Source organism: Thalassophryne amazonica, chromosome 16, assembly GCF_902500255.1.
Source record: "Thalassophryne amazonica chromosome 16, fThaAma1.1, whole genome shotgun sequence".
Taxonomy (NCBI): Eukaryota; Metazoa; Chordata; class Actinopteri; order Batrachoidiformes; family Batrachoididae; genus Thalassophryne; species Thalassophryne amazonica.
In genome coordinates, this window is record NC_047118.1 from 68,746,391 (window position 1) to 68,765,120 (window position 18,730).

The 18,730-nt window shown below is 45.5% G+C and overlaps 1 protein-coding gene across 1 annotated transcript in view; it reads left to right on the forward strand.

The window, feature by feature from the left end:
* LOC117527682 (protein NLRC3-like) overlaps positions 1-18,730 on the forward strand; it is a 48,882-nt gene that overhangs the window by 11,685 nt on the left and 18,467 nt on the right. The window contains 4 exon segments of the mRNA XM_034190136.1: positions 4,973-5,022; positions 5,117-5,347; positions 6,719-8,612; positions 18,340-18,513. Of these exon segments, the coding sequence (XP_034046027.1) occupies positions 4,973-5,022; positions 5,117-5,347; positions 6,719-8,612; positions 18,340-18,513 (2,349 nt within the window).

Sequence of the window (18,730 nt, forward strand, 5' to 3'; positions counted from 1 at the left end):
ATATCTTACTACCCACCCCATCATGGACAGTTGTTCTATCATATTTCAGGTTGTCAATCAGGTCCATATATTTGTAGAGTATATTTGGAAGGGGGATTTAAATATACTTCAGAATATGAAACATTACTATTGTAGATAGCTATATGTACTGTTACACCAGAATGAGCATTACTGATTGCTAGTGCAGGAGCTAAGGCAGGGACAGACAGGTACCAAGAGGCTTTATTTGCATACAATACTGAGACTGGAAAGTCAGTATGTGTGCCTTGGTGTGTTAACACATGCGGAACATAGGGCACATTGTCTGCACTCCACGTCTGGGTGTGTTAACTGATCAGAAAAGAGACACAGGACCATTTGGTTATGGTGAATTACATTTGTGCTCAAAGGTTTACATACCCCGGCAGAATTTTAGATTTTTTGGCTATTTTTTAGAGAATATGAATAATAACACAAAACCTTTTTTTCCACTCATTAGTGGTTAGTGGTTGTGTGAAGCCATTTATTGTCAAACAACTGTTTACTCTTTTTAAATCATCATGACAACAATAACTAACAAATGACCCTGATACTCCTGACCTATTGCCCCTTTAGCATCAATGACAGCTTGGAGTCTTTTGTGGTAAATCATCTTTATATTAAAAGCATAAGTGCGTGAGTGCCTGATTTTATTTAGTAAGTACAAGGTCTGTCCAAAAAGTATCGGACCTTTTTATTTTTTTTTTGTGATTGCATCAGCCAAGCTTGAATCTTCGTGCGCATGCATGAGTTTTTTCACACCTGTCGGTTGCGTCATTCGCCTGTGAGCAGGCTTTGTGTGAGCAGTGGTGGTCCAGCCCTCTCGTCGGATTTTTATTACGAATAAATGTCTGAACGATTTGGAGCTTTGCGGCATCAATTTTTTTCCAGAAACTGTGAGAGACCTCCAGGTGGATACCGTTCAGAAAATTAATATGGCTTTCAGGGACGATTTTGTGGGGATTACACAGATTAAGGAGTGTTACTGCCACTTTAAGGACGGCCCACAACTGTTGAGAGCGCGCCGCGCTCCCAGCGCCAATCGACAGGCTCACACCCCGCTGAAACGACCAGATCATTTCCAACGTGAAGGCTTTGTTGCACCGGGACGTCGTCTGACTTTCACAAAAAGGCAGAAGGCATGGACATCAGCACTTTTTTGGCACATTCCACTGTTACAGGAGTTTTTTTCATGGAACGAAAAGTGGAGGGACATGCCACGGAGCAGTTCATTACGTGGCACAAAACCACCTCTGAGTTGGTCTCACAGGACGGCTTTCAGGTGGATTTCAGATGGCTGTCGGTGGGTTTTCAGTCGTGTGACTAACCGAGAAATTGTGCATGAGCTGGACATGCCAGAACATGTCCTGTGAGGCTTCATCACGGCGTTGCTTTGCGCCATGCGGCTCCACCGCAACGCGTGGAACTCCTCCGCACATCTGTCTCAATATGCCGAAAACACAGAGGTGGTTTTGTGCCGCGTAATGAACTGCTCCGTGGCGCGTCCCTCCACTTTTCTTTCCATGAAAAAAACTCCTGTAACAGTGGAATGTGCCAAAAAAGTGCTGATGTCCACGCCTTCTGCCTTTTTGTGAAAGTCAGATGACGTCCCGGATCAACAAAGCCTTCACGCTGGAAATGATCTGGTGGTTTCAGCTGGGTGTGAGCCTGTCGATCGGCACTGGGGAGCGCGGCACGCTCTCAGCAGTTATGGGCCGTCCTTAAAGCAGCAGTAACACTCCTTAATCTGTGTAATCCCCACAAAATTGTCCCTGAAAGCCATATGAATTTTCCGAACGGTGTCCACCTGGAGGTCTCTCACAGTTTCTGGAAAAAAATTGATGCAGCAAAGCTCCAAATCGTTCAGACATTTATTCGCAATAAAAATCCGACGAGAGGGTGGACCACTGCTCACACAAAGCCTGCTCACAGGCGAATGACGCAACCAAGAGGCGTGAAAAAACTCACGCATGCGCACGAAGGTTCAAGCTTGGCTGATGCAATCACACGTGATTCAAATCCATATGGTTTTTGCAAAAAAATAAAAAGGTCCGATACTTTTTGGACAGACCTCGTACAATGTCAGTACATATTATAATTGTAAATACATTAAAAATACATGGATGACACAAGAAAGTGAAAACACATTTCTATTGTGGTCAATTTAAAAATCAAATGACAAAAAAGAAGTATTAATAAAATAATGATAATACAGATAATAATAATAATGATAATAATAAGTGTGTATATGATAACATGAACCTAAACAATTTATGAATACATTGAAACTATAAATTCACATTAAAAATTACATAACTAACAGGTAATAAAAGGGTTGATTCTTCTTCTAAAAATGGTTGAAGTCTAGGGTTCTAAAAACATTCTGGACTCACATGCTATTACAACTCATTATAGAAACTTTGCATAACTCAATACCACCCTTGAAAAATGTCAGCTACCTCTTTTATAAACACTACCCACTCTAGAGCCTGTGGATCCCCACAGGAAAGACGCTAGTTCAGAGACATTATTCATGACTCGTATACACTGCTTGTACACAAAATTAAACCAAATGAAAGACAATAGTTAAACAAAATAAAAGTAAACCCATAGGAGAAAAAAATATAAAACACCTTACTGCTTCACCCAAGGGAGCTTTGGTGGCCAGCAATGTTCTCACTTGAGTTTGCTGTAAAAAAGGAGTGCACCAGGTTACATTGCACCCCACCTTCTAAAGGGGTTGACAGATGACAATCAGCAATCTGACTGGTTTATTTCATGTTCACTAAAACATTCTCGGTGAAGTAATAGTCTGAGACTCACTACAAATGTGGTGAAAATTTAGCATCAAACAAAAAATAAAAACACCATTCTATGGGCCCTTTTAAAGTTCCTGACTAATATAAAGAAATGTTGTGTACAAACTTGATGTTGTGCAGACAGCCTGATTCTTCTTGTCCTTTAGGCTTGAGAAACTCATGTTATCTTTGTTATGGTTTAATATTTGCATTTGTCAGCACATATTCTGTGGATTTGAAACCCCCCTTTGCTCACGAGTTGAAAGGATGTGAAAACAAAAAGAAGCAATTTTTTTTTTACCAATGCAGAACTGCACACTTTGCTTGATGAAGTGTGACTCAAAAGAGAAACATTGCTGTTGAAATTAAACAAAATGAAAAGAAAAGAAGAAAGCAAAATAGAGATTAGTTCTATATTCTCTGATTAAAACTTTACTGTGTTAAAAATAAATACTAGTCAATTTTGTGATGTTTAGAGAAGATTCTAAGGAACACAACACTGTGGGGTCAAGTTCAGGAACCAAAAGTGTTTGTTTTAATTGTGATTCCCCTATTTTGGCCACTGTATAATTTTGCAGCAGTTTTCAAGATTGAAACAAATCACTCAGCTTTCAAACACACATTTTTAGTATTCTTAATAATGCATGGATTTTGCTGCAATTTTCAACGAAGGTACTTTGTTAAATGTCCTGTAATGTGGGTGACCTGGGTGATATGATTAAAAAAAAAAATTCAAACAAAATCAGGCAAAAAATATCATGGATTTGAGGGATTGTGGAACCCTGGAGATCTCAAATAAACAAAAACAAGAACAACAACAAAAAATGTAAGTGTTGCCTCTTGTCTCAGTCTATCGCCCTTGGTACTGCTTCACAAAACCAGGCCAAGGTGTGTAATTAAGACTCCCTGTCCTTGTACAAAACACTTAATTCAATTTATTCATATAGAGCCAAGATAAGTCACCCCAAGGCGCTACACACAGATACGTTTTGAACATACCCACCCTCTGGCAACAATGATAAGGAAAAACCCCCTCAGGAACTTTGATTGGAGGAAGAAACGTCATCATGATCTCAGCAGGGAGACCATCTTCTTAAAATCAATCAAAATCAAATATACTTTATTGTCCCCGCAGGCGGGGCATATTAATGAAAACAAAACAACGAAAAACAAGGCATGACAAAAAATTATCAAACACGCAGGGTCAGAATTGTTGCAGCTAAATATAGAGTCCAGTGATCACAACTACTGAGGGTTCAGAAGCAGAGGTGAGAGTTAGCCACCATCAAGTCACTCTCAAGTCATAAATCAGCAAGTCCCAAGTCCAGTCTCAAGTCATAATTGACCACCATTTGTTTGCAAGCTGACTTGAGACTGGACTTGGGACTTGCAGATTACTCCCACCTCTGCTCAAAAGTCATTCAAACTGTGAAGGGCAGAATCTCAGTAAATGGGTTACAATTGGGCAGTCAGTGTTTATATTGATGCCAGATGATCCAGTAGATCTCTTCATCTACACTGTCCTATGTCTTGGCTAGTGAAATAAAGAATGATGGACTGGCAGCCTATCTAGGCGGTGCCAAAGACTCTTATACACTTGTGTAGAACTTATGTCTTCTTCATTCATTTTCTCTAACTGCTTATTCCAATTAATGGTAACTGGGTTGGTGGAGCTTATCCCAGTGGTCAATGGGTGAGAGGCAGAGTACACCCTGGACAGGACGCCAGTCTATCTTAGGGCTAAATATAGACAAACAATTCAGTCACACTTACGGTCAATTTTGAGTCACTAATTCACCAAACCTGCAGGTCTTTCAAAAAGTAGGAGCACCTGGAGGGAACCCATGCAAACACAGTAAAAACATGCAAACTCCACACAGAAAGGACCAGGGGAAGCAATCCCAGGACGTTATTGCTGTGAGGCAACACTGCTAACCATGAAGCCACCATGCCGACTGCTTACTTCTACCCTGAAATTAAAGTTGAAAGTCTCATATCCATTATTTGCTTTCATTATTTTTTATGGACAGCTACAAGAACCAAAACACTGTCAATGTCTAAATATATACAAAAGTAATTGTAGATTCCTCCATCTTCTGAATGGTTAACTTGGTGAAACAAAGGGTTTATTTCATTTTGTTTTGTGCCATTTTCAGTCCTTCCATTGCTGAAACCTGCAAATCAGGTTTAGCCAAAGAGCAAGAAGGTAAGAATGTTTTTGTGTTCACAGTTCATCTTAAAACAACATTAAAGAATTTAGGCAGACAGTAAAACCATGTCTGTACTGTGAGTGTTTGAAGAAGCTGCCTGGGTGGACAAGAACATGCCTGATCTCATTCAGAACGTCACTTCAGTGATGGCAATAGCGGACCAGATGCGCAGGTTTATCCATGACGAAATGTACGCTGAGATCTTTGCTGCCACAACCAACCAGAAGAAGATGAGGCTCATGTTCTCAACTCTAACATGTCTCGAAGTCAAATCAGCCTTTTACAGAGTCCTTCAAGACATTCAACCAAGTCTTTTTGAAAGTAAGTCTTCAGTACAGATAATAATGTACATAACTTCTAATGCAGGAACTAACTTGGACATAACTTGGAATGATGGATGAACTGACCATACAGAAACTTTATCTACCCACAAACAACTTTGGTCAGTTTTCTCATAAACATGATTAGCTAATGTATGCTAATCCCATGATACGCAGACAGCAGCATGTTAGTGCCAAAACCTGTAGTTCCTCGAATGGCCAGTTGAGGCTAGCACCAAAATCTAGTCATCACTCTCCTTGGATTTCCATATTGAATACCCAGCAGAATTAAACATGTTTACAGCCTGGCACAAAAATGGTATTGGTTTCTATGCCTAGTTTCCCTGTGCCCACTCCTCATAGTTGCTCATGGTCACTAAGCTGAAACCTTTGGACTTGTTCATGTTGGAATCACGGATCACCTTGACATTGACCACGGCACCAAACGGCCCAAACAACTCATAAAATTGCCCACTCCACAAAAATATGTTATATATAAAATATATTAATTAACCACTTGAACCAAAATTAGCCTGTTTGTGGTCTTGTCCACACTCCACTACTTTACCAGTGAATTGGTTGGCTGGGACTTAGACAGACTCAAGCATGGCCAAGATGGCAGCATCTGGAGCCACCCCATTTCAGCTTCAAATCTGTTCTTTGGAAAATCTATGGATAAAGTCACAGAAGTTTTATCCAGTGTATATATATGCAGTTTATGGCTGTCAACCCTGAGAACATCAAGGAAATAAAGAATATATGTGTTGGAAAAGTTCCTGTGTTTTATAAATTTTCATTGTTATCATGATGGGAAATGTTGCATATTTGAGTTAATTCTTAAATTCTAATAAGACAGTTTAATTCTGAGGGTTTTCATGTAAGAAGTCAAGAGACAACCCTTGTCAGAGAGCAAAAAGATAAGAGAAGGCCTTTCTCCACCATTTGAGAAAAATAAGTTTGTTTTGGCCAACCTTGGGTTTGAGAAGTCCAGCATCTGTGTTGAAAATGATGGGGAGAGTTATGACTGGAGAAACTGTTGTTAGGTAACCCCCTCCATGTGATTCAAGCTGTATATTATCTGAGGTTTTGCTAATGTGCCTTCATTGGTTGCAGTCCCGTGGTAATAAAGACTTCAATTGAAGCAAGACGTCTGTCTTCCTCTTTCTCCGCTGCAGTCAGGATGGTTATTATTTTTCTGACAATATGCAACCTAGATTGCAAAAATTCTGCAGTTCCACATTATCATTATTTAATTATAATTAATGACAGTCATTTCACTTAAAATTAGGGATACAGGGCAACAGTTCATCATTTGTGCTAAGAGTTCTGCAGTGTAATCCATTCATTCTGTGTTTACTGTCTTTCTATACAGCAGAAGATACCATTAAAGAAGTCATCAAAAAGCATAAAGCCTACCTGAAGGAATTGTGCAGTTATGAGCTGGAAGGCAACGAGAAAGACTGGAAGAACAGGAAATCATTAGAAAAAATGTACACAGAACTCCACATTATACAGGGTGAGAGTGAAAATGTCAATGAAGAACATGAGATATGGGAGATTGAAGCAAAGACAAGGAACCAAAAAGCCGACGGCACTAAAATTAACTGCAATGACATCTTCAAACCTCTAACAGATGACAGTATGACATGTGAGCAAGCCAACTCTATCAGAACTGTGATGACAAAAGGCATTGCTGGAATTGGCAAAACTGTCTCTGTGAAGAAGTTCATCATTGATTGGGTAGATGGGAAGGCCAATAACGACTTGGATTTTGTCTTCTTTCTCCCATTTAGGGAGTTAAACCTATACAAAGGTGATAACTTTAGTCTTGAGACACTTGTGGAACAGTTCAGCCCAGCACTTAAAAACATTACAGTAAGAAAAATATTCACCACCCACAAAGTTTTGTTCATTTTCGATGGTCTTGATGAAACCCAACTGAAATTAGATCTAAAAAATACAGGCAAACTGAAAGATTCCTCAAAGATAATACAGACTTGTTCTGAGATGCCAGCAGTTGACGTTCTGGTGACAAACCTAATCCGAAAGGATCTTCTTGATTCTGCACTCATTTGGATAACCTCAAGACCTGGAGCAGTGCATCGCATTCAACGTCGGTACATCGATCAGTGGACTGAGGTCAGAGGGTTTAATGACCCCCAAAAAGAAGAGTACTTCAGAAAGCAAGTCAAAGACAAGGAAGTAGCTGAAAAAATTATTGACCACATCACAGGCTCCCGGAGCTTGTACATTATGTGTCACATTCCCATCTTCTGTTGGATTTCTGCAAAGGTTCTGGAGTATTTCTTGAAAAAAGGTAACAAGACTCAAGATAGAATTCAACAGATACCTGCGACTCTGACTGAGATGTACACACACTTCCTCCTCATTCAAACAGAGTTTGCCAGTGAGAAATACCAACCCCAGAATGAATGCGAAATAGAGAAGATCTTGATGCTGAGCAAAGACTTTATTTTGAAACTAGGCCGTATGGCATTTGAACATTTAGAACGAAGCAGTGTCATGTTCTACGAGGAGGATCTGAAGCAATACGGTATTGACACAGTCAATGCTGGAGTTTACTGTGGGTTGTGCACAGAGATGTTCAAATGTGACGCTGTGGTCCATAAAAAGAAAGTGTATTGCTTCGTGCATCTGACAGTCCAGGAGTATTTTGCTGCACTGTTTGTGTACCACAGTTACACCGTTAAGAACATCAATTGTCCATGTCTTAAGGATTTCCTCCTCAAAGGGTCTGAAGAAGACCTGAAGCTGGAATTGGATAAAGATCCTGTTGATCTTCCACTGATAGACTTCTTGGAAATTTCAATTGGTAATTCAACACAGAGAAGGACTGGAGAACTGGACATGTTCCTGAGGTTCCTCATCGGCATGTGCCTGAAATCTACGCAGGAGCTCCTCCAAGGTCTGATGAAACAGGAAGAGGACCACTCAGAAGTTGTTGAAGAAATTTGAAATATTCTGATATTAATAGATCTGGGGGACTGCTCACCAGAAAGATGTTTGAACCTTGTTCACTGCCTGTTTGAGGTGAAAGACACATCCCTACATGATACTGTACAACAGTATATAGAACTAAATAAGCAACCAGAAACACCGCTGTCCCCAGTTCAGTGCTCAGCTCTGGCCAATTCAATTCTAATGTCAAATACACCTCGAGAAGAATTTGACCTTAAGAACTGCAGACCTACAGCACAAGGTATTTTCAGGCTTCTTCCAGCTGTGAGGAACTGCAGGAAAGCAATGTAAGTTGGTTTAATTATATCTTATGCAGAGTATCATGCAATGACAGTTGTCACAGTTAACAAATGTTAGCTTTACCATATTGGGCCATTATTGTAGCACAAATATTTGCAAATGTGTATTTCAATCCACAAAAGTGACGGACTCACGGAGCGGAAAATAAAATCAAAACAGCTGTTCTGACTTGAGATTTGAAACATTTAGGAACAGATCCAGAAGTTAATGAGAGATTAATCATTTCCAGCACAGTCGGCCCAAGAGTGGGCCACAGATCCTTAAACAGTTTTCTTGGTATAGGATCAAATAAGCAGGTTGTGCTTTTTGTAGATGTTACAAGTTTTGCCAGCATGCCTTGTGTTGTGTGAAAGTGTAATGACACGGACTCACAACAGGGGGCGTAAATGAACGGTCAATGGAAATAAAGAGTAACACTTTTAATGTTGTGAAATGTGCACAACGGATACAGATACAATTCAATACTACAGTCAATTTATACAGATGGTGTCGTGTGGGCAGGCTCGAGGATAGGAGACGCCTGTCCAGATAGGAGTCGGGACCCACACGATTTCCACCGCCAACGGATCTGGAACACGCCAGAGCCGCCAAGTCCCGAGTCACCAGGTGGCCACCGTCTCCAGCTGTCAGATCGGGTACTGCTGGCAGGAAGCAGAAACAGTCAAGGGTGGGTGTGTGCACACACCCAGCAAACAGTCAGCAGAGTTCTGATGATGAAAGGAGAAAAACACCACCTCCCACTTCTCACAATATCCACAGTCGTGCAGATCCTAATCACACTTAACAGCTGAGGAGCGGAAACGCCAACTCCTCCTGACCAGCTGCAAGTGTACTGAAACGTCTGCAAACTCAGAATATAAATTACAGCTTTTCGAGATTAGCAGCAAAGTACGTTGCGACAATAAGCTTAGCTGAACAAGACAAAAGACGGCTGAGAGTTTTACCTGAGTACCTCAGATGATTTCTCGGCAGGGGTGTGGTGTCTTCTCCAGGCTTTTATGAATGGCTACACGAGATGATGAATGACAGCTGTCAGGGTCCCTGGCGGCGAACTGCGCCCTCTGGTGCCTGAAGCCCGTCTACAGGCAGAGCGCCCTCTGGTGTTGGCCAGCAGTACCTCCTCTTCGGGCAGCCCACACAACAGGACCCCCCCTCAACAGGCGCCTCCTGGCGCCCGACCAGGCTGGTTGGGGTGTCGGGCGTAGAAGTCGGTCAGGAGGGCCGGGTCCAGAATGAAGCTCCGCTTCACCCAGGAGCGTTCTTCGGGTCCGTACCCCTCCCAGTCCACCAGATACTGGAACCCCCAGCCCCGTCGACGGACATCCAGAAGCCTGCGGACGGTCCACGCAGGCTCACCATCGATGATCCGGGCATGAGGCGGCGCTGGTCCGGGAGTGCAGAGGGTGGAGGTGTGATACGGTTTAATCCGGGACACGTGAAAGACTGGATGATTCCGCAGTGAAGCTGGCAGCCACAGCTTCACTGCGGCAGGACTGAGGACTTTGATGATAGGAAAAGGTCCGATGTATCTGTCCTTCAGTTTATGGGAGTCCACCTGCAGAGGGATGTCCTTAGGTGACAGCCAAACCTCCTGCCCGGGCTGGTATGCAGGGGCCTGGGAACGCCGGCGGTCTGCATGTTCCTTAGCCCTCGTCCGGGCTGTCAAAAGGGCAGAGTGGACAGTGCGCCATACCCGACAGCATCTCCTGAGGTGGGCCTGGACCGAGGGGACCTCAACCTCTCCCCCCACGGCTGGAAACAATGGGGGCTGGTACCCCAAACACGCCTCAAAGGGGGAGAGGCCGGTGGCAGACAAGACCTGACTGTTATGGGCGTACTCGATCCAGGCCAGGTGTTGACTCCAGTCCGTCGGGTGTGCGGAGGTGACACACCGCAGAGTTTGCTCCAGGTCTTGGTTCATCCGCTCTGCCTGTCCATTGGTTTGAGGGTGGTACCCGGATGAGAGGCTCACGGTGGCCCCCAGTTCCCTACAGAAACTCCTCCAGACTTACGAGGAGAACTGGGGACCACGATCCGAGACTACATTCGTGGGGATACCATGCAGACGCACGACATGGTGGACCAGGAGGTCTGCAGTCTCCTGGGCCGTCGGGAGCTTCGGGAGGGCCACGAAGTGGGCCGCCTTGGAGAACCGGTCCACTATCGTCAGGATGGTCGTCATACCCTGGGACGCAGGGAGACCCGTGACGAAGTCCAGGCCTAGGTGGGACCAGGGGCGACGAGGCACCGGCAGCGGCTGGAGGAGTCCTTGGGCCTTCTTATGATCAGCCTTGCCCCTGGCACAGGTGGTGCAGGCCTGGACGTACTCCCGGACGTCGGTCTCCATCGACGCCCACCAGAAGCGCTGCCGGACCACTGCCATGGTTCTACGCACCCCTGGGTGACAGGAGAGCTTTGAACCGTGACAGAAGTCCAAGACCGCAGCCCTGGCCTCTGGTGGTTTTAGGTCCATCTCCAGGGTCCGGGTGTCGTGTCAGGGCCTCCCGGACGGTCTTCTCCACGTCCCAGGTGAGGGTTGCGACGACAGTGGACTCGGGGATGATGGTGTCCAGTGGATCCGACAGCTCTGGCCTGACTTCCTCTTCATGCACCCGGGACAGTGCATCGGACCATTGGTTTTTAGTCCCGGGCGATACGTGATCTGGAAGTCAAACCGACCAAAGAACAGTGACCAACGGGCTTGCCTGGAGTTCAGACGCTTGGCGGTCTGGATGTATTCCAGGTTCCGATGGTCCGTGAAAACCGTGAAGGGAACCGTGGCTCCCTCCAGAAGGTGTCTCCACTCCTCAAGAGCCTCTTTCACTGCCAGAAGTTCCCGATTGCCGACGTCATAGTTCCTTTCAGCCGGGGTCAACCTGCGGGAATAGTAGGCACAAGGATGGAGTACCTTATTGGACTCCCCACTCTGGGACAGCACGGCTCCTATCCCTGAGTCAGAGGCATCCACTTCGACAATAAACTGGCGATCAGGGTTAGGCTGCACCAGAACTGGTGCAGTCGAAAACCGATGTTTCAACTCCTTGAACGCGGCTTCGCACCGATCCGACCAGGTGAAGGGGACTTTAGTGGAGGTCAGGGCTGTCAGGGGGCCAACAACCTGACTGTAGCCCTTAATGAACCTCCAATAGAAGTTTGCAAAACCGAGGAACTGTTGCAGCTTCCTACGGCTTGTTGGTTGGGGCCAATCTCTCACCGCCGCAACCTTGGCCGGATCAGGGGCGATGGAGTTGGAGGAGATTATAAACCCCAGGAAAGACAAAGAAATGCGGTGGAACTCACACTTCTCACCCTTCACAAACAGCCGGTTCTCCAACAACCGCTGCAGGACCTGACTTACATGCTTGACATGGGTCTCAGGATCCGGGGAGAAGATGAGAATATCGTCCAAATACACGAAGACGAACCGATGCAGAAAGTCCCGCAAGACATCATTAATCAAGGCTTGGAACGTCGCGGGCGCATTGGTGAGACCGAACGGCATGACCAGGTACTCAAAATGACCTAACGGGGTGTTAAACGCCGTCTTCCACTCATCTCCCTTCCGGATCCGAACCAGGTGATACGCATTTCTAAGATCCAACTTTGTGAAAATTTGGGCTCCATGCAGGGGCGTGAACACCGAATCCAGTAGGGGTAACTGGTATCGGTTGCGAACCGTGATCTCGTTCAGCCCTCTGTAATCAACGCATGGACGGAGTCCGCCGTCCTTCTTGCCCACAAAAAAGAAACCAGCACCCATCGGGGAGGTGGAGTTCCGGATCAACCCGGCAGCTAACGAGTCCCGGATGTAGGTCTCCATTGATTCGCGTTCCGGACGTGAGAGGTTGTACAGCCTGCTGGACGGGTACTCAGCGCCCGGTATCAAATCAATGGCACAATCGTACGGACAGTGCGGGGGCAACGTGAGCGCCAGATCTTTGCTGAAGACGTCAGCAAGATCATGGTACTCAGCTGGCACCGCCAGCAGATTGGGGGGGACTAAAACCTCCTCTTTAGCTGTCACACCGGGTGGAACCGAGGATCCTAAACACTCCCGGTGGCAGCTTTCGCTCCACTGCGTCACAACCCCAGACGGCCAATCAATCCGGGGATTGTGTTTTAACAACCATGGAAAACCCAGAATCACTCGGGTGGTAGAAGGTGTTACATGAAACACAATCTCCTCCCTGTGATTTCCAGACACAACCATTGTCACTGGCTGTGTCTGATGTGTAATTAGTGGAAGTAGGGTGCCATCTAGTGCCCGCACCGACAATGGTGACGGTAAGACCACTAGAGGGAGCCCAACCTCCTTTGCCCATCTGCTATCCAGCAGATTCCCCTCCGACCCCGTGTCCACCAGTGCTGGGGCATGAAGGGTTAAATCCCCACTTAGGATCGTAACTGGGATTCGTGCGGATTTGCGGGATTTCCCCTCGTGAGTGTTATGGCCCACCCTTAGCCCAGTCTCTAAGGGCGGGCGTTTGTAGTTTGACCATTTGGGGCAATTTCTCTGTATGTGCTCACTCGAGCCGCAGAAAAAACACTCCCTATGGGCCAGCCTCCATTGTCTGTCTTCTGATTTTACTTTAGCCCTGCTCGTGTCCATAGCTTCATCAGCAGGAGGAGCTGTCGCCTCACGGAGGGCTCTGGCAGTGGAGCGGGGGGACGACGACATCCGTTCGGACCCGGAAGAAAGAGGGATGGCTCGTGCCCGGCCACGCCCCTCGCCTCGCTCCCGGCGATGTTCTTCTAGTCGGTTGTCTAGCCGTATAACGAGATCAATAAGCCCATCTAAATTCCGCGGCTCATCCTTCGCCAGCAAATGCTCCTTCAGGACCGGAGACAGTCCGCTTACGAAGGCGGCACGGAGCGCAACGTTATTCCAGCCGGACCTCGCTGCCACGATGCGGAAGTCGACTGCATATTCGGCTGCGCTCCGACGCCCCTGTCTCATCGACAGCAGCACGTTCGAAGCGGTCTCACCTCTATTGGGGTGATCAAACACTTGTTTGAACTCCCGCACAAACCCAGTGTATGTAGTAAGGAGCCGTGAGTTCTGCTCCCAAAGCGCCGTAGCCCAGGCGCGTGCCTCTCCTTGAAGCAGATTCACCACATAAGCCACCTTGCTAGCGTCAGACGCGTACATGACCGGACGCTGTGAAAAGACGAGCGAACACTGCATTAAAAAGTCAGCGCACGTCTTGACACAGCCTCCATATGGCTCAGGAGGACTTATATATGCTTCAGGGGACGGGGGGGGGGGGGGGGGGGGGGTTCGTTGAAGGCCACTGGAATATCTGTATCTGGCACTCAGGCAGCAGGAGGAGGTGCCGCAGCAGCGCCCTGCGCGTGCGCTTCCACCTGAGCGGTGAGAGCCTCCATCCTCCGATTGAGGATAACGTTCTTGTTGTATGGCTGGGGGGGCCTGGCTGCTGGTTTGTTTGCCTTTTGTGTTTCCTCCCAGGTGGCATGCATTTGGGACTGAGTGGCTGTGTTGCTGAGGCTGTTAGGACTTCACCCTGATCACCTGCGACTCGTCAGGACTCACAGCTGAGGTGCATCTGGAGGGATTGGAGTATGTTGGCATTTAAGACTGAAGTGCACAGTGTGCATTTGCCAGAGACTCGACCTTGTGACCAGACGGGTGAGATCGTCGTCTTGGGAGCCATCTCATCAGCAGCGGACGCTGAGAATGTCCAGGTTTGATGCACGGTCTGTGAAAGAGGAGAGGGTGAGGTCTCACGCTCGTCAGCACACTTCCTGAGGTACGTTGGATTTTGTGACTAACAGTTATACAGTCAGTAAATGTGGTGTCCCTCACACCTTATTGTATTGAGCTGTATGTTAGTCATGTATCAGCTTCCACTGCGGTGGTGATTTGTGAACGGGATGTTCCATGCCTGCAGGTTGGAAGCTGATCAGTAATCAAGCCAGGAAGTGTTTGCTGTTTGTACACCTTTAAGTGTTCTGTGTGTAGAGTGTGGACTCACATAATGGTTCCTTCTTTCACAGACTCGGTTGTTGCGGCCACCTGGGGGGTGTCGGCGGGGTCCTTGGGTCCGAAACAGCTTCTGGCTCTGGACCATTAGCGCTGCTGGGAGCGCACCACGCCAGACCGCACCTTTTATTATTATTATGATCACTGTTATGTATTAAATTCAGTTAGCCTTTGTACCGTGCTCTGCTTATTTCATACTGGGTCCTTCAAACGCTGGTCGGTTCTCCGAGCTGCGTCCGACACATAACAGTTCTGCTCGGTTACCAAGTCCAACCGAGCAGTGAAGGTGGTTAGGATTTGCTGCAGCTCACCTAGTACGCCTCCTGCTGGTCCCTGTGCCTCCTGCGTTTCCATTGGTGGTTCACTCGATGGTTGACGCCCCTCAGGATCCATGACAGTTGACCGAGAACTCCTGTTGTGTGAAAGTGTAATGACACGGACCCACAACAGGGGGCGTAAATGAACGGTCAATGGAAATAAAGAGTAACACTTTTAATGTTGTGAAATGTGCACAACGGATACAGATACAATTCAATACTACAGTCAATTTATACAGTTGGTGTCGTGTGGGCAGGCTCGAGGAAAGGAGACGCCTGTCCAGATAGGAGTCGGGACCCACACGATTTCCACCGCCAACGGATCTGGAACACACCGGAGCCGCCAAGTCCCAAGTCACCAGGTGGCCACCGTCTCCAGCTGTCAGATCGGGTACTGCTGGCAGGAAGCAGAAACAGTCAAGGGTGGGTGTGTGCACACACCCAGCAAACAGTCAGCAGAGTTCTGATGATGAAGGGAGAAAAACACCACCTCCCACTTCTCACAATATCCACAGTCGTGCAGATCCTAATCACACTTAACAGCTGAGGAGCGGAAACGCCAACTCCTCCTGACCAGCTGCAAGTGTACTGAAACGTCTGCAAACTCAGAATATAAATTACAGCTTTTCGAGCTTAGCAGCAAAGTACGTTGCAACAATAAGCTTAGCTGAACAAGACAAAAGACGGCTGAGAATTTTACCTGAGTACCTCAGATGATTTCTCGGCAGGGGTGTGGTGTCTTCTCCAGGCTTTTATGGATGGCTAGATGAGATGATGAATGACAGCTGTCAGGGTCCCTGGCGGCGAACTGCGCCCTCTGGTGCCTGAAGCCCGTCTGCAGGCAGAGCGCCCTCTGGTGTTGGCCAGCAGTACCTCCTCTTTGGGCGGCCCACACAACACCTTGTGAGATACTATCAAATTCTGTAAATCTAGGTAATACCTCAGTAATGGCGCCCAACTCAATAGCAGGGTGTAGTGGCTGGGTTAAGGCATGCTGGGATATGTTTAAATATTTAATTATTAATATGTTTAAATAGGAAATATTGTGTTGTAAAAGGAGAGCGAACTACAGGTGGTTGTCCATGTATAAGTGTTGCCACCGTGTCCAACAAGAACTGTCAGTTATGCTTGTCTTTGTTGATCAAATCAGAGTAATAGGTCCGCTTTGTAGCCAGTAATGCATTCTGATAGTCTAAGATAGCATCACACCATGCAAGGTGGAATACTTCTAATTTAGAACTATGCCATTTCCGTTCTAGACCTCTAGCCTTATGTTTGAGGTCACGCAAGTAGTCATTGAACCAAGGTGACTGTGTTTTGGGGGGGCATGGTTTTAACAAAGGTGGCACAATCATGTCAAGTGCAGTTTTGAGCACTGAGTTTAAACTATCTACAAGACTGTCTACTGATTGGGCATTTGCCAAATGTGAAGCTACGATATCAGGCAGTCTGGCTTCGAGTTCAGTCACAGTTGAGGAGTTGATGCATCACTGTAGTGATGAATAAGGTTGTTGTTCCACTAAACATGGCAGCAAAACTGTAAACCTAATAAGTGAATGATCAGAGACCACCGAAGCAAGAGGCATGATGTCAATATTCGTGACAGCAGTACCGCAAGCAAGAACCAAATCCAGGGTATTTCCACTAATGTGCATCGAGTCCTGAACGCATTGATGAAATCCTAAAGCATCCACAATTTCCATAAATGATTTGACATATATGTGCTCCCTGCCCTGCTGCTGCCACCAGGTGGCACTGCTGCACTGCACAGCATATATTTAAATTTTTGACATTTAGTCAGTGGTGAGCACAGTTCTGCTAATCCGCTAACTATCAAAGTTAACTTTTTTGTTAGCGTATAACTTTTCAGCTAACTTCAAAAACCATCAGCAGACCAATTAGCTTCTGCTAAATTTAGTTCCGCTAATTTAGTCTGCTAACATTTTTTTGTTTGTTTTTTACATAGTAACTGTGAACAAAAATTTATAAACCCTAAAATCATACATGTCCTGTTTGCAATGTATTTTGCAGCAGTCAGGTAGCTGAGAGAAGCTCAGTTCAACTCCACCACAGCAGAAGGGGCCTGCTGCTACTGTCACTGCTGCAAAAAAGTCATTTCCATTTACAACATACAGCAGCCCAGCCGTGAGGCCGAAATCCTCAAAAGGAAAGCAGGTGTTAGGTTTTTTTCATCACGGTGAGACCTCCAAAAAGAATTGGACAGGAAATGGACTTCAAAGTTTAGATGTTGTATTGTAAAGAGTTGTTACACCGATACACTTATCTCAGCACTGGGATCTTGAACCGGTCACATGCAAACACCAGGAACAAAGAACCCCGACTTCCTTCTCTAACTTTTATTACTTTAGCCTAAGCCACCCACATATGGGCAGTCCTTAACCTGTCTTGAATCAGTGTCTATGTGAGCTGGCTGCAGGGTGGTGAAAGTGGGTAGTATCTGTTCGCGGTGCATTCATAGTTGTTATGTAAAAATCTTATAGCGTGTGTGTAGTTTCGCTCAGTAAAAACAGAGTGTTCCATCATGCTGATTATTTTACCAAATAGACATGAATACTTTGGTTTTTATCAATTAAACATATATAAAAAGATCAGATGGTTTTATCAATTAGACAACTATAAAAGGATCTGATGGTTTTACCAAATACAAGGACATTTTGTGCGTCAGCCATTTTGAAAGACAGTTAGGTTAAGATCAGTTAGTTACAAGGACATTTTGGATGTGCGTCAGCCATTTTGTGTTATGCATCATGGAACACCAAATTTATCTGGATAGTTTAACTAAATTAATGCCAATTCTGTCATTTGTACAAAGTGAAAATATAACACATATCTTTTAATTTTAAAGTAATGCACTAATTCTGAAGTTTTGAACATTAACACACACAGATGCAAAAATGCATTATGGGTAAACTGAGCCTCCAATCACTGATTGGTTGAATCATTATTTGTTGGTTTTTATAAATAAATGTGTATTTGTTATTTGAGCCATTAGATGTGTCAGACATTGCCATCTACTGGATGGCAGTGTGAATGACAGCCGGTTGCTTGCACTGTGTTCCTGCTCGAAAGACACCGTCGCACCGAGATAATGCACGCCTGCCTGCCAGCGCGATGTTTTGTGGATCGCACATACAAGCTGTTTCACCATGAGTTGCACATATTCGCACTATGTGTGAAGGGGCCCTTACGCACTCACTGTACGAATACGAAATCTTTGAGCCAAAGTATAGATGTTGCACAAGGGATCAGTGAGGTCACATGAAAACTCTTATTGCATTTTGTTACTTTTATGCTGAAAACATAAAACATATTTTACTGGATAATTTTAAGCATCTGAAGTCTTAACCGATGTTGTATGGCTGTCTCTTCCTGCAGAATCTCAGGTGTGAGTCTCGATTCTTGGCATTGTGAAACAATATCGTCGGCCCTTCAAATGCCAAAGTCAGTGCTGACTGAACTGCACATCTTACACAGTTATTTTTTTGACAAATACACACACATCTTGGTTGATGGACTGACAGATGCCAACTGCAGACTGGAAGTTCTGAGGTTTGTGAATAAAGTGTCCCCTCCCTCTTTAAAATTCCTCAGGCCACCTGAGAAACATTATGCAAAGTCATTTGATAAGCATATTGGATTTTGAATTGTTAACTTTTTGACATGGTAAATTTTAATTTCATACTTCACTCCCTCCTTCAGGCTTTGTTGGAATATACAGTACTGTGTAAAAGTTTTATGATATAAAGTAGTGTTCAAAATAAATTTG